At 49.8% G+C, this 16,643-nt stretch overlaps 1 protein-coding gene across 1 annotated transcript; it reads right to left on the minus strand.

Annotated features, from left to right (window-relative positions):
* Positions 1-7,858: 7,858 nt before the first annotated feature.
* CBR3 (carbonyl reductase 3) lies at positions 7,859-16,206 on the minus strand. Its single transcript, XM_080803292.1, has 3 exons — positions 15,566-16,206; positions 14,061-14,168; positions 7,859-8,341 (listed from the first exon to the last, which is right to left on the minus strand). The coding sequence occupies exons 1-3, from the start codon at positions 15,852-15,854 to the stop codon at positions 7,905-7,907; spliced, it is 834 nt and encodes a 277-aa protein (XP_080659418.1). The 5' UTR covers positions 15,855-16,206; the 3' UTR covers positions 7,859-7,904.
* Between the last annotated feature and the right edge of the window lie 437 nt (positions 16,207-16,643).

The raw sequence follows: 16,643 nt of genomic DNA on the forward strand, positions 1-16,643 counted from the left end.
ATGAAAGATGTCAATTTATTTTCCCCAGTAAGATGTTAGTACACCCAAATAGTTCATAATTTACAACATCTCTGAACCAGTGCAAAACTCCATGCATAGTCTTCGTCATATTAAATGTCTAAGCACTGGGCAAAGAAACATAGGGGGAAAAAAACAACACAGGGTTCTACTTTCATTGTTCATAACATAATACAAGAGGAAATACCTAAACCCACAATTTCAATTTAAGGTGACACACACAGTGACAGAAGGTGTCTTGAGTTCACTGGCAAAAGGAAAAAAGACAGAGGAAGCCCAACTACCAGCAGACGAGAGCTCAGACTCAAAGTCCGGGTGGCCAGTTAGTAGGAAGAGAGCCTCGGGGCACCTGAGTGGCTCAGCTGATGGAGCGTCTGCCTTCGCCTCAGATCATGATCTCCGGGGTCTGGGCTTGAGCCCCATAAGGGACTCCCAGCTCAGCAGATCTCCCTCTACCTCCACAGCTCTCTTGCTTGCGCGTGCTCTCTTTCTCTCTCTAATAAATAAATAAATCTTAAAAAACAAAAAAACAAGAGAGAGCGCCTTCATCTGCGATAGTTTGTAATTAGGAGCTGGGGTGGCAAAAAGGCACCACTGCATGTCAAGGAAGGTGTTGGCCGGGTCAGAGCAGGTAACTGGGGCAGTTCAATGTTACGGTTGGCTACACGAAGAAAGTACTATTTGTTTAACTCAAAGCACAGATGAGAAGTTTATAAGTAATAATTCAAGCAAGCTCCTTTATTTCAAAATATGGCGCATTCAATACTATACTACTAGGCAAGTCTTTTGGGTGGGCTTGGTAAATCCATCATTGTGCATGCATTTATCTTATGCAACACACAAGAATCTTATGACATGGGTATTATCTTGAGGCTGCTCAAGAGGGGTATATGGGGAATCAGGCCCCCCCTCCCAGAATTGCCCAAGGCGCTCAAAAACCAACCAGCAGAGTTAGGAATCTAGCTCAGGTTAGCACAATGGCACAAAGCCTTTATTTACTACATTATGCTACAGGTAAAATTAACAGTTCAGCCCCTAAATAGCTCTTCCAAAAATGTTCTTGCAACCTATCCTGAATACGCTTCCTGTGAGAGACTCAGCTCAGTAAGACTGATAGAGTTCCACAGCCTACTAACAATTACATACACAAAGGAGTAATCATATCTGCTCCAGTATATTTGAACCGATATACCCGCCTTAAAATGGAAAATGCCAGCAAGAAATCTTCCACCTCATCCACTCTCAATTTCTTAGAAAAACAAGGTTAAGCGAAAAATCGACTGCCAGATCAGAAGGAAGTCGATTGTAAAGATATTTATATGAAGGAACACGTGAATTACATGAAAACAGAGTGAAAAATCACAAATAGCCGCCCTCTCACGAGCAAGAACATTAGATAATGACATAGTCAAAAGCACGGAAACTCTTCTGTCATTGGTTTAATCAACTCTGGGGCACATTATTTTGAATCTGGTCTTTCAGAGTGTTAATTAAATTGCAGTGGAAACATTTTAAGACATTAACGAGAGCAGGCTTTTGGGGGAAGGGGAAGGCCTCCATCGCCTTACCAAAAAACCCTACAGAGGCTTCTCCAAATACAGAGCGACTGTCCCAGGTTAGGGAAACACCTGCGGGTAACAGTCTCCATCAGCAGCCGCCCTACGAGTTGCTAAAGGTCCATCCACCCGGCAGCAGGCGGCGATCCTGCAGACTCCCGGACCGGGCGGGGAGAGCGCGCGCACTGCGGCTACTATCCCTTCTCCTGGGGACAGTCTGGGAGACTCTAGGATCTTCCCCTAACAGGAAAGCCCTCGGTTTACAAAGGTTTCGGTCCCTAGCCCCCCGCCGGGACCAGGACAGCACAAGCAAACAAAGGCGCGGCTTGCCTTCGTCTGCCGGAGGAGGTGAGAGGAGGGCGGGCGGTGACCCACCTGACCTCCACCTGCCCGTCCGGAGGCCGCGCGGGGCTGGCGAGGACTTGGCCGCACTTCCTTTGCCGCTGGGGTCCGAGGGGACCCCGCCCTGCCCCCGGGCTGCCCCTCGGGGGTCCCGGGCCGAAGCCCACGCCCACGCGCGGCCTCGCCGGGACCGTCCCCGCACTGCAGCAGTGCACGCCGCGGGCCCGGGCCGCGGTCGGGGAGCCCCCCTCGCCCCGGGACCGCCCCCACAGCGCCGCTCGAACCCTGCGCACCCTGGGGAGGACGCCCGCGCCGCCTCGTCGCTCCCGGGCCCGCGGGAGGAGACGCCCCGGCTGCCCTGGCTTCGCCCAGCGGCCGAGGGCGCGGGTCCGGCTTACCCGCGACAGCAGCGTCCCTTGTCGGCGGGGGCGCCCACGTGCGGCGCGGAGGAACCGGCCGGGCCGTGGCAGGTAGAGCGAGCGGCCGCAGCGGCTCAGCCGGGAACCCGCACCGGGTAGGAAGCGCCGCGCCCGAGCCCGAGCGGCCGCGGCCCTAGGCTGAGGGGCGGGATCGTGAGGAGGGCCCTCGGCGTGGGGGGCGGGGCGGGGCCGGACGGGGCGGGGTCAGGGCGGGCCCTCGGCGCGCGGGGCGGGGAAGGGGGCGGGCCCTCAGCGCGCGGGGGTGGGATCAAGGGAGAACCCTCGGCGCGGGGGCAGGACCAGAAGGCGGGCCTTTGACCCAGGGGGCGGGATCAGGAGGCGGTACTTCAGAGCGCGGGGGGCGGGCCCTGGACGACGGCTTCGGGGCTTGGGGCTCTAATCCCGAGTCCTCCACAGCTTCCGGGCGGTGGGCGTCGCTCTGAGCTGCTGGAGCAAACTACCGCCCTCGCAGCGGGGCCGCTCCCGGGAAGGCCTGCATAGGTGGGCGGGGTGGCTCCGCCTCTCACCTGGGGCTCCCCCGACACACCCAAATGGAAGGGGACAGCGGTCCGTTTATCACCGTGTTCCAAGAGGGGCTTTGGAGTTACAGACGAGAACCGTGGGGCCCAAGAAAAGTAGGGCCGATGGCATCCGACTCACCCCATTCTTTTCACTGGGACCCCACCCAAACCCTCGGGGAGGAGGTGAAATGAATCCTATACACGCTGGGGCCCTAGGATGTTCCAGGGACCTGGTTAAGTCGTCCCCGCCCCCAGAGGCCGCACCCTTCTGGCCCTTGGCATCAGAGGCAAGGGAATTAATTCGTGGAATGAGTTTCATTATGTGGGTTCTGGCTCAGAAAGGAGACTTCAGTCAGCTCTAAAGAGCACTGATATTTCCAGATAAACCCTAACCCCATCCTGCCGTCGTCAGGAGCCTCCGGACCTGGACAGTTCAGACCCACCCAACCTGGCCTGACAGCTGCAGGGCCAGAGGCACCTTGAAGGACTGGAGTCAGGCAGAGTTCACCTGTGCATCCTGATTGCACCAGCTGGGGCTCCCAGCCAACCAAAGCAGCGGCACCTGTTGGTGGAGGTAGTAATTTCTGCACAGGCCTCTGACCATTTAACCCTTGACAGCCCCTTAAGGGATTTTCAGATCTAGTCTGGGTCTCCTAAAAGCTAGGCCGCCGTAGAAGACTTAGGAGGTGGGAATGGGAGGTCCACAGACACTTCGAAGCTGTACACAACATTTTGTGTATATGTTTCTGGAAAAGGGTATATATTTTGTATCAGATTCCCAAGGGGATCTATCACTGCCCACAAATCACCAAGAATATTTTCATGGTTTGGGATGCTGGACCACTCCCTGGCTTGCCCAGGCTTCTGATTCTAATTCCATCTGCATTTGGCGTATGCCAGGTGCACCAGATGTGAATCTTCTAATGGTCAATTTTAGCAGTGGTCTTCAAGTAGAAGCTCAGGAAAGCTAAAGGATGGAGCATTTACTAGGAGAAAATTAATTTTACGAAGCTGGTTTCCTGATGAAGATATGAGAAACTCTATTTTTACAAAAACAGCTGCCAAAGAGGTGAGGTGGGTTTTTTTTTTTGTTTTAAGTTCCTCAAACTCTAGCCACACTCCACACTGCATCTAATAATGAAAGAACTGCTTATACTCCCCACTGAAAGAGAGAACCAGTCTATTCACGTCAAAACCACTATGTGTAACTTTGTCCTGATACATTAAATAAAATGTATGCCTTGTATTTGTCACCTATCGCTAAAGAACTCCAGGTGTGTGGAAAGCTCATTTAAATTAATTTTGACAGATTCAAGTATCATAAACCCTTTTAAAAAAGCCACTACATGTGTAATCAGGATTGACAGTAAATGTACAGCATTAAGATTCGAAAGTTTATTCCCACACGAAATCTGTTTCCGTGGGTCAAGTTGTCACTCTTTAAAGTCTCCTAGGCTGTGCTTATCTGTTCAAGACATATAAATAGAGCCTGTTCCTGACATAATAACACATTAATCAGGGCATTTCAGATTTAATTTGAACCAGAACTTTAATCTTTACTCCTTCTGATCATAAAGAAGGGGTTATAAATCAGACGTGACATTCTCTGGCTCAGGCTGGCCCACCTGTTAGAGAGATTGGCTGGGTAAACACATTTTGAGTTTCCATATGCAAATCCTGGTGATCCTCTAACTCCGCCTTTTCTATAGACTCTCCACCACCCCATCTGGACAGAGTCCTGTGTGGTTCTGTATTTGATGCTGTGCCCACTTTGTGGCTGACTTGCAGTAACAAGGAAACCTTTGTCAGGATCGTCATTATCACCGGTTTCATCTCCACGCTACATCACTGTTCAGGATCTTGGTCTGTCACACTCTTTGCTGAAGTTCAGTAGGTGAGGGAGAAGCCCAAAGGCCAGGCCTAAAGCTGATACTACGTGTGGGTTTAACATGCCTGTATCAACCTAGAAAAGTGTATCACGGAGAAGTTGGTTCGGACAGGATCGCTGGCTCCATTTGGTGTCTCAAAAACACACAGAATGGGATAATCCACTTAAAATACACCACATTGAAAAACCGTATTTCATTTACCTATTTTATGGAAAAGTTCACACAGAGGCTAAGTGGGGAATCTAATAACCATTTGGCTTACAAAACACTTGGATTTGATGTATCATCTCCCCTAATTTTTATACCCAGGGAGTTGCCCTGGTCTCTAGACTCGTAATATTGGCGCACTAGCAATATTACTAGAAGTAATGTGCCAAGCTCTAGGCACCAAGAAAAACCAAGGAACTGCCATTAGATAATCCTGGATATGATCCTGGCTCTTGTCTCTTAGCTGTGTGATCTTGGGCAAGTTAATCGACTCTCCAAGCCTTTTTTCCTTATTTGAAAAATGATATTAATGCCTATCTCAAAGGACGCTGTAAGAAATACCTAAAACAACACAGGGAAAATATTAAGCATAACATATAGCCTAGTATGCCATGGTTCTCAACTCTTTTAATTCTTTTTCTTTTTTTCCTTTTCATTCTAAACGTAGTTCTTCTTTCACTACAGCACACCATGAACCATTTTCATGCACATGTATTAGATTCTTTTCAGTTGCAAGCAGTAACATAATTCAAAGTAGCTTAAGGAATAGGAATATTTCTTTTAAGGATTCAGGGAGCATCTCCTCGAATCTGATCTCAGAAACAGTCTGACGTAAGGGGTGCCACTGTGTGGAGGTGGGACAGTTCCTCTTGGGGCCGCTCTGTAAGTGCGTCTCTTGAAAATTGGTTTCCTCTTTTTCCAGCCACATACTTGGTTCCTTCTGCACCTTAGACAATGTGGGGTGGGGCAGGGCCACTCACAGTAACAGTTCTGAGTGTTCCCTGATCCAGTCCAGCTGGTCCGTCTCTTTAGAAGACAGGCCTACAGCTGGAACCGTCAACAGAGGCTAGCAGGGCAAAGTCACCTTGTGGCTGTTGTAGCTCCAAACATGGGAGGAAGCAGTGGGAGGAGGGTGCTGGGCAGGCCGACCCATAAGGGTCCCCTATGACCTTTCCATAAACATGAGACCTGCTGTTCTGGTCAGCAGCTTACAATTAAGGGTCTTCTAAGCGGGTACACGCTGATCCCAAAATGTCAAGGTGATGCGTGGCTAGAGACCAAAAAGGGAGAAGAGATAAAAGGAACTGGCCTGTTTACTTGCGCATTTCCTGTCTGTGACTCCATTAGGCAGAACCTGAAAGTGCTCTGTGGTCCTGGTGCTACTGCCCATCATTGGCAGGGTTCTGGAAGCTGGGAGACCAGAGTATGACAGACATCGAGGAAACCTATCAAAAACCATTAAAATGTTTTTAGAGCCAGACAAGAAGTCATTAAAATGTCTTGGGAGCTATGGTCCTAGACAAATATTAAGAGCAAGCTGGATTTAATCCGGCAAGATAGAGATGGCTAAAGGAAGTGAGATGCATTTTGGGTGGGATTCAGATGTCCCTCCACCTGAAGTGGATGAAGCAGTGAGGTGTGGGTTGTCAGAGCTAAATGACACTTTGCCCTACTGCCATTGATGGGTTGGAGAGTCCAGAAGCACTTTGCATGCTGTGATAGATCAGAAGTAGCAGGGTTACCTGCAGAGTCCTGGTTCCCCCAAATAAATGAAACCTTGAGCATTTCCATACTGTGCGGCTTCTCAGAAGGAAGATAGTCTTATCCTTTATTTCTGCAATGCTGATGTCAGGTGATATGACATGATCTTTGTGGTTCTAATCGAGCGACAACCCTGCTATATCTCATGGTGAACTTCCCATCATAAACTTGGTAAATTTGTGGTTTCTTTCCTTTGTAGTTTGTGCGTTGTGCACCTGTTGTGTTTCTGTTGTTTGGCTAGCCGTTCCTTCTGAGGTCTTCACTCCCTAGCTAATGTTCTTCACACCTATACTTTTCTTTCATAAGATTCTTTAATTTCCAAGTCCTTTTCCTACAGGGTATAACCAGAAGCCAGGAGGCAGATTACAAAAGCAATCCCATTTGAAAGCAGTGGATGTGGAGTTGCTTATCGTCAGATTACAAAAGGGGCTCAGGGAGGCATCTGAAGGGTCCCCCTGAGCTGTAGCCCAGAGAGGAGCAGGAATAGGTCAGGGAGAAGGTATCTGTACGTGTCAGAGCAAAGAGATGGTCTGGACAAAGTCGCCCAGGCGGGAACAATTTGAAAGAAGGTGCAGAGCAACTTTGCAAACCTTCTGGGAACACAGAATGCAAAACCCAAGTGAAAACCCCAGTGTGGAAGAAATCATACCCCAATGGAAAAAAGGACATTCTCCCTGAGTCTTTCAAGCCATCCTGCTTCATCAGAACCAATGAAAACATGCTCAAATATAATGAAACAGACTGTGATACAAAGTAGGATTGCAGAACTATGGACACGGGATAAATCACATCCTTCGGGAGTTAACAACTCAGAATCATCGAGGGGTGGCTGGGACACAGCTGTAACCTGCTCCACGGCCCGAGAGCTCTTGCTAGACCAGCGGTTCTCAAACTGCCGTCCCAGCACCAGCAGCACCTGGGAGCTTGCCAGAAATGCACATGCTGGGCCCCAACCCTGGGCGATCCCGATGATGCCCTCCGACACTGCGGAACCACAAGACCAGGTTCCTCACCCTTTCAGGCCAGAGTTCGGACAGAGCAAAATTTCTCAGCCTGATTCTAGAACAAGACGCTTTCTCCCAGGGAGATTTCTTTCTTTCTTTTTTTTTTTTTTTAGATTTTATATATTTATTTGACGGAGAGAGAGAGAGATCACAAGCAGGCAGAGAGGCAGGCAGAGAGACAGGGGGAAGCAGGCTCCCTGTTGAGCAGAGAGCCCGATGTGGGGCTCGATCCCAGGACCCTGGGACCATGACCTGAGCCGAAGGCAGAGGCTTTAACCCACTGAGCCACCCAGGTGCCCCCCAGGGAGATTTTAATCGACATTCCCCAAGGACAGAAACAGAAGCAGACTACAACAGAATTCATTCATTCATTCCACAAACATTTATTAAGCACCAAAGCAGACCTTCACCAGTTTTGGACGACTCTGTCACGGACTAGCTGGCCACGAGGCTCGGTAGCATCTGGGGGCAACAGGGCCAAGTAGACAGGGGTGTCGGCTCCCTCCTCCACAGTCCTGGGGGCATGAGCCCCTCCCATGTCCGTCTTCACCCACCCTGGGCAGCATGCATTCAGCAGAATCCTGTCAGCTTTTCTCTTCTCATCCAGACGCTGGGCCAAGATTCTCGATAAGACCGTGACCCCCAGCTTGGACACCCCGTAAGCCGAGCTGGGCCAGCCTTCCCGCTCATGCACTTCATTGTTTGTGTCCTCCACAAACTTCTTCATGAGGTCCACCAGGTCCTCCTCCGTGAGCGTCTCACATCGGAACTTCTTCTGTAGATCGGTGCTGCAATTTTCAAGAGCTCTGGAGCCCTCCGAACTACTAACATTCACCACCCTGCCTGAAACAGAACAGTAAAAACACGGAAGCGTATCACACATAAACAATACCCAACATGTAATTGATTCATACTGCAGGTTTAACTGCCGATTAAAAAAAAAAAGAATGACTCTAGAAGGTACCAGTGGGTTTTGACATTATTTCGTGCTCTCTTCCCCCAAAGGGAAGGACGCATTCCCATCAGCAACAGGGGCTAGAGAGCAGTGAGTATTCACCAGGTGAGGAGGAGGTAAGTCTGTAGCGAAATCACCAGGTGCTTCTATAAAGACATCCCCCTGCACCCACAAACACTCCAGGTGCCTGTGAGCTTGCTTTCCTAGAGACAGCACCCTCACCCTGAGGATTAAAGCTATTTCTTGGTTTGCACAGTTTCCTAGGGCCAAGGGCAGCCACCTCTTTATTTCCAAGTACCAGAAATCAGGGTGAGGTAAAGCCTTGTCTACCCTTAATGATGGCTATTTTCACACATGGAGTGGGTTGATTCTCCATCCCAGTTTTGATTTTCATCACTTTTCTAAGCCCATAGCCAAAAAGTAAGTATAATGTAATTAATGAGTTAATATTCATAGTAACAATAATTCACAGCTACTAAAGACACCGTTAGGTCTATAAAAAATATGCAGGCCCCAAACTATAAGATTATTTGAAGTATTGGTGGAAATTCCCAAAACCAGTAAGTGTGTGAATTTATACAGTTCATCCAGCATCAAACACCACATTTAGGGAGTTCTTTTCTTACATATTATCTTGAATCTACTCCCTGTGCATCCAACAGGACAATCAGACTTTTTTTTTTTTTAATTTTAAGTAGGCTCCATGGTACTTATGGAGCATGGAGCCCAACATGGGGCTAGACTGAACTCACAACCCTGAGATCAAGACCTGAGCTGAGATCAAGAGCAGGACACTTGGGGCGCCTGGGTGGCTCAGTGGGTTAAAGCCTCTGGCTTTACCTCAGGTCATGATCCCAGGGTCCTGGGATCGAGCCCCACATCGGGCTCTCTGCTCCGCGGGGAGCCCGCTTCCTCCACTCTCTCTGTCTGCCTCTCTGCCTACTTGTGATCTCTGTCTGTCAAATAAATAAATAAAATCTTAAAAAAAAAAGAGTTGGACACTTAACTGACTGAGCTACCCAGGTGCACCAGGTTAATTGGATTTTACTGCATTTTCGGAGTGGCATTCATTCACCATGGAGATGAGGTGGGAGTGGGGGTGTGGGGAGGGTGTAGCACATTCTACTAGATATCCTTGTGGACCAACCCTACACAGAGATGACCTCAGTCTTGGACAGGAACACCTCACTTATCTCCACGTACCTAACACCATTCGGTAATTTTCTCCTCTTGTGATACGGATTTCTTTACGTAGAGAGAAAGTGAGAGAGAGAGAGAGAGAGAGAGAGAGGAGAAGTGGGGGGAAGGGCAGAGTGAGAAGGAGAAGCAGACACTCTGCAGAGCTGGGAGCCTGACGTGGGGTTCAATCCCAGGACCCCGGGTTCATGACCCGAGCCCAAGGCAGACACCTAACTGAATGAGCCACCCTGGCACTCCTCCCAACTTTTAACTGAGAAATTTGAAACCTATAGAGAAGTTGCAAGAATAGTTCAATCAACACCCATATACCCTTTACCTAAGTTCCTCAATTATTAACATTTTGCCACATTTGCTTTCTTAACTGCAGACAAATATAAAACTTTGCCCTAAACATGTTAGTATATATATGGTAACAAGGGTATTACTTACATAACCACCAGAGTGATCGCACCCAAGTGCTTTATCATGGTATAAAACTATTATCTAAAGTACAGTTCATATTCAAAGGACTCCAATTACCTCCATAATCTTCCTTTTATAGGTTTCTTTTTTTTTTAAGATTTTATTTATTTGACAGAGAGAGATCACAAGTAGGCAGAGAGGCAGGCAGAGAGAGAGGGGGAAGCAGGCTCCCTGCTGAGCAGAGAGCCCGATGTGGGGCTCGATCCCAGGACCCCGGGATCATGACCTGAGCAGAGGCTTTAACCTACTGAACCACCCAGGCGCCCCATATATGTTTCTTTTCATCCAGGCTCCCATGTGGGATCATGGATTATATTTAGTAGTCTATCTCTTTAGTCTACTTTTTAAAAAGATTTATTTTTAAAGAAAGTGGGGGGTTGGGGGCGGGGCAGAGGGAAAGGGAGAGACAATCCCAAGCAGACTCCACACTGAGCAGGGAGCCCAATGTGGGCTTGATCCCCGACCCTGAGATCAGGACCTGAGTGAGCTGAAATCAAATGTCGGATGCTTAACTGAGCAGCCCAGGCACCTCTCTCTTTAGTCTATTTTAATCTAAGTAGTTAACAATGATCTTTTTGAAGACTGCGCCATTATTTGTAAACTTGGATTAGCATTTTTTTTTTTAAAGATTTTATTTATTTCTCAAAGAGAGAGACAGCACGAGCAGGAGGAAGAGCGGCCGGCAGAGGGAGCAGCAGACTTCCTGCTGAGCAGGGAGCTGGAGGAGGAACTTGATCCCAGGACCCCGGGATCCTGACCTGAGCAGAAGGCAGAAACTTTACTGACCGAGCCACCAGGACATCCCAGGTATGATTTTCTTGTAATCAGATTCACTTCAATAGGTTGGCCGGCAATACTACTACTTTGATGACGTGTTCTTCATTACTTTCTAAACGACTTTGTTCTTAATCACCTGGCTGCCACAAGGAATTGAATTCAAAAGGAAAAGGAGAAAAGAAACACCAATTATAGGACCCACTCTGTGCCTTTGGTGGAAATTAAAAACTTGTAAGAGGTGTCCTCTCTGATCTCAGGGGACGCCTCTGGGAGAGGCCAAGGGGTGACCCTCTCTACAGCCAGATGGTTCCAATCAGCCCTAAGAAAGGCTGCACCCACACCCCCCTTTGCTGAGGGCCTAGGGGGCCCACTGGTCCAGAAACCACCCCTACCCCCATTCTTAGAAAGCATGTGCAAGTAGCTCCCCCTAGTGGGCAAACACTTGATTAACCTAGTCTCTAAGAATCTTTTTCATTGATTGATTGATTGATTGGACAGAGATCACAGGTAGGCAGAGAGACAGGCAGAGAGAGGAGGAAGCAGGCTCCCTGCTGAGCAGAGAGCCCGATGTGGGGCTCGATCCCAGGACCCTGGGATCATGACCTGAGCCGAAGGCGGAGGCTTTAACCCACTGAGCCACCCAGGCGCCCCAGTCCCTCAGAATCTTAAATGAGGAAGAGGGATGACTTTCTTTAAAGATAATGTAACACTAAATAAAATGTGGCTTTTAAGTCAGTTTTGTTTGGGGGAGAAAGTGATTCCCTACAAACCAGGAGGCAATAATCCTCAGCTTTTGCCCTCCGGGCGAACGCTGAGTTTTACCGTTTTTCGGTAAAAATATTCTCAGTGTGTTGTAAACCAGATTCCTACTTTGGGAATTACTGTTACAGAGGACTGGTTAAAGCCAGTCATCACTTGCTCTTGGTTGTTGCCTGAGCCTCACCCTCCCCACAGCCACCTTTTATCTTTCAAAAAGGCTTGGTTTGCAATCATTTGGCGTAATGATCCTTCCCTTCCCTGGAACTAATTATCCGGATTTGATTGAGGGGCGAAGTCAGGAAACCTGAATACTGTTTCCAGCTCTATGACTACCTGTCTGTGTTCACATCTTTTTTTTTTTTTTTAAGATTTATTTATTTATTTGACAGGGAAAGAGAGAGGGAGACCGATCTACAAGTAGGCAGAGAGGCAGGCAGAGAGAGAAGGGAAGCAGGCTCCCCGCTGAGCAGAGAGCCCGATGCGGGGCTCGATCCCAGGACCCTGAGCTGAAGACAGAGCCTTTACCCACTTAGCCACCCAGGTGCCCCTTGTGTTCACATCTTTGCGTCTCAGTTTCCTTCTCTGTAAAATGAAGACCCAGGAATGTAAGGTTTCTTTAATACTGTGCAGCTTTCAAATTCTAGGATTCTAAAGCCCATTGAGAGAAGACTTCCAGACACTTGGTAAAAGGCACCCTTGCAATGGAATACTATGCAGCTATAAAAATAAAGCTTTCTGTCCTGATCTAGAAAGAGTCCCAGATATACTAAGAAAGCAAAGCGGCAAACTTTATACTTAATGTTCTCTTTGTGTAAAAAAGAGAGCAAAAAAATATGCATTTAGATTTGCATTAAAAAACTCCACCCTGTGGGCATGCCTGGGTGGCTCCGTCAGTTAAGTGTCCAAGTCTTGATCTCAGCTCAGGTCTTTATCTCAGGATGATAAGTTCAAGCCCAAGTTGGGCTCCAGGGAGTCTACTTGAAAGAAAGAAAGAAAGAAAGAAAGAACAAAACAAACCTCCATCCCCTTGGCCCTGGGCACTCACCATCTCCGTGCACTGGGACCCAAGGCTTTCTTCAGCCAGTACCTGCCACTCTGCCTGTTGAGTGGGAGCTCAGCCCACTAGGAAAGGATAAAGGGAATTGCCTGTAGAGGTCGGGGATAGGAACTGGGCAAGTAGGGGCAGGAGTTCAGGTGTAACTCTCACCATGCATCTTTTTAGATTTTTTAAGATATTGGCACTAGAGATCATCTTTCTTCAAAATGTTAAACTGAGAAAAGCACATTTTTATTATGCGGTTCTTTTAATTTAAAATGCATGCATAACAGGAAAAGGAAAGCAATTCTAGACACTGCTCCTTCTAGTCTGACTGGTTGTCTGAGATTTGGAAGCTTTTTAATGTATTATTTGTTTCAGGCGTACAGGTCTGTGATTCATCAGTCTTAGATAATACCCAGTGCTCATTACAACACATACCCTCCCCAATGACCATCACCCAGTTACCTCACTCCTCTACCCCCGCTCCCCTCCAGCAACCCTCAGTTCGTTTCCTATGATTAAGAGTCCCTTATGGTTTGTCTCCCTCTCTGGTTTCGCGTCCTGTTTCATTTTTTCCTCTTTTCCTCTAGGATCCCCTGCCTTGATTCTTAAATTCCACCTGTTAGTGAGATCGTATGATAATTGTCCGAGAAAAGCACATTTCTAGTAAGAACCATAGAGTTCTTCTTCCAAAGAGTCCCATTTGCCTTTCTGGGGGAAGGGGGTCCTCAGGGAAGCCTTCTCTGCCCCTGCCACCCCTCCTCAACTACAGTCTGCTCTACTAGACTCAGTGCTCTGTGGTCAGGATTCTCCCTGTCCACGGTGCTTCCCACTGTGTCCCCAGCACCCTGGGTTAGGGTAGGCCCCCCTTTATTTGTGGGAAAAGTAATGAAAAAGTCATAAAGGTTATTGACTGAATACTTGGGAGTGTGGGTAAGATATTCTGTAATAAAGAAAAACTTCTCTGCGAGCTTCTGCATCAGCTTGAGGACGTGAAGAAAGGAACACGGGGAAAGTCATAAAAATGCTAAAAAAAAGAGCCTTCCCTCAGGCCCCCAAAGAAGCTAGGGTGGCCCCACCACCCTGGGGAGCTGAGAAGGACCCTGTGAGACTGCTCAGAGGCCAAGAGGCCCTTGGGGACTTCCCTATTATTCTAGGGTTGAGTTTGTGACTTGGCACCCAAGAGCACTGCCATGTACCATATGCCTTTTAAAGCTGAAATGTGCAGGTGAACTCTTAGGAGAAAACAGTGCAGTTTTCTGTGTCCCACACCCAGAGAAATGGCATCCCTAGGTCACTCCCGAAGGTCAGCCCCACGGCCCACTTCTTGTCGAGGGATACAACTTGACGATCCACGTGGCTGGACTTACCATGAGGTTTTATTATCGGCAGCAATTCGATGCAGACATTTCTTGTGGCAAAAAAGTTTGTCTTCAGCGTTATCTCAGCTTGAATGTAGAAGGGCGTTGGATCATCCGCTTCCCAAAAGAGAAGGAAACAAAGTCACGCATTTCCCCCTGAAATATACACGACACGCGCATCTTATCTCTTAACTACAGGAAAAAACAAGCTAACTTTAAAACGATGTTTAAACCCCTAGGTCGGTAGTTCTCAAAACTTCAGGCGTGTCTCTGAAGCACCTGCAGGGCGGGTTCAAACGCAGCGTTCTGGCCTCCACCCCCCGGAGTGGGGACGGAGGAGGTCTGGGCTGGGGCTCCAGAACGTGCATTTCGAACGCGTTCCCAGGTGACGCGGCAGCTACCGGTCTGGCCACACTTTGAGAATTCCCGGCTTTCCTGGCCGCTGCTCAATCCCGACCGGGTATGGGACGCACCTCGGGATTCTGTTCAAACGCAAATTGTGATTCAGCAGGTGTGGCAGGAGGCCTCAGCGCAGGTGCTGCTCGTGCACCTCCCACACTGTGCAGGGGGCGGGGGCTTCCAGCCGACTTGAGTTCCCGGAAGCGGAGCAGCTGGCCACCGACCCCTCCACCGGCCGCCGAGGTCCGCTGCAGCGGGTGCCTGCCCCTTCCCGCCGGCGCTCCCAGGCAGCCCGCAGGCTGAGCTGGAGGTGCGATGCACGGCCTGGGTGAGGGGTCAAGGCCGGGGCGGGAATCAGTCGAGGCCTCGCACTAGTTCTGCTCTGGCTCTTGGGTTTCTCTTCCCCACTAGGTTGGTAAATGAGGTTGGCCTATTTCTACGCCCAGCACAAGGCAGCTCAACTGATTTTCTCAATAGAGCAACAGAGAAAGTAACCTCCTTGACTTTTTTTCCCCTCCAAAGATGCTACATAAAATCACACTTAAAATGTATGTTTGATGACAAACATAAATTCCCCGGGGGGAGGGAACAAGGCTCGCTTCCTTTCTGCCTGAGCCTATCAAAGCTCTCCATTAAACAAAATCTCAAGTCCACTAACGTGCACAGTGCGCGCCCGTCGTGTCTCCGCGATTCATTTCCTGTCCCGAGCAGATGCCTCCGGGCATCTATGAATTCACCCTTTCAAGGAAAGCGAAAGCCCCAAGTGAGCTCGGAGACCCTTTGCAAAGAAAAAAAAATTTTTTTCTTTTTTTGCATTAGACAGAAAGCTGATGAGCTTAGCAAGGCGTGGCCCCCCTCCCAGGAGGCCGGTTTTCTGGCAAAGCTCAACAGCAGACCGCCCGGGGAGGGCCCCGGGCTGCGCCCCGCCCGCCCTGCGCCAAAGCGAAGCGCTCCGGCGACTCCGTGGAAAGCGAACCAGCCGCGCGAGGCCAGTGCTGAGAGAGTCCTGAGGAGCCGGCGCTGCGCTCCGCGGTCACTCGAGTGGGCGAGTGGGGGTTGCCTGCGGCTCTCTGCCCCGAACTCTGGGCGCGCCCAGGGACCCACCCCCGACCTACGCTTGAATGCGATGCCCGCGTTGTTGACCAACACGTTGAGGCCCCCGTACTCCTTGCGCAGGAAGTCGCGCAGGACGCGGATGCTCTGCAGGTCGTCGATGTCCAGCAGGTGGAAGCGGGGACTCAGGCCCTCGGCCTGGAGCTGCTGCACGGCCGCGCGCCCTCGCGCCTCGTCCCGCGCCGTGAGCACCACGTCCCCCGAGAACTGCCGGCACAGGTCACGCGCGATCGCGAAGCCGAGGCCCTTGTTGGCCCCGGTCACCAGCGCCACGCGGCTGCAGGACGACATGGCCGGGGGAGGCACTTGGAGAGCGGACCGGGCTGTGGGCCACCGGGGAGCGCGCTGCAGAGGCGCGGACACGGAGAAGCCACAGAGCCCTGAGTTCTGGGATCCAGTGCTGCGACTTCTAGAGAACGAGGCCTCAGCCCTTGGTCCCTCCCCTGCGAGGAGTGGCGGTCTGTTCCCGAAGGTTTCGTAACGGCCCGCTCCCGGGCCCGCCCCTTCCCTCGAGCCGCGCGCTCTGGAGCCCGCCCCTCAGTCGAGCGGTGGTCTGCGGGCTGGAGCGGTGGTAGTTTTCCCAAAGCCAAAGCGGAGGGTGTTGAGTCGATGGGTGCTAGAGATGCATTGCATTTGGATCGACGGAACTATTTTAGGAAAACCCCTAAAGGAAGAAAACAAGGGCTGAGTAATTTTCTTGGGCGTGCGCCTACCATCCACTGCAAAATGAGAATGTTTGCCGTTTCCTCAAATGCGATGAAATTATTTAGACACGGTAACTGCTTCTATGGTCATACGTCCCTCTTTTTGCTTAAACTCAAGACAGAATGGGAGAAAAAAGGTCCTATGAGTGGATTCACAGGTGGGGGGTAGGGTTCATCTCTGGGTGTGATTCCCAGCGCGCCCCCAAGTGGGAGGGAGTGTTAATGAAGCTCTTGCTGTGTGCCAAGCCTCTTACTGGAATGTTTTTACTTAAACCTTACATAACTCCTGTGGGTGCCAAGTGTCTGAATTTAAAGTTTGTCCAAGGAGATTGGATATCGATATATTTTTTCCTCCCAGTGAAACCTGTGCATCCAC

This window comes from Martes martes, assembly GCF_963455335.1.
Source record: "Martes martes genome assembly, chromosome: 1".
NCBI classification, from domain to species: domain Eukaryota; kingdom Metazoa; phylum Chordata; class Mammalia; order Carnivora; family Mustelidae; genus Martes; species Martes martes.

Excerpts from the sequence above, each read along its gene's own strand:
- CBR3 (XM_080803292.1), bottom strand. The coding sequence starts at position 15,854 with ATGTCGTCCTGCAGCCGCGTGGCGCTGGTGACCGGGGCCAACAAGGGC. Across the intron at positions 14,169-15,565 it reads CGCGGGCATCGCATTCAAGC|CGGATGATCCAACGCCCTTC; the intron begins GTAGGTCGGGGG and ends TCTTTTGGGAAG. Across the intron at positions 8,342-14,060 it reads GCCGATAATAAAACCTCATG|GCAGGGTGGTGAATGTTAGT; the intron begins GTAAGTCCAGCC and ends GTTCTGTTTCAG.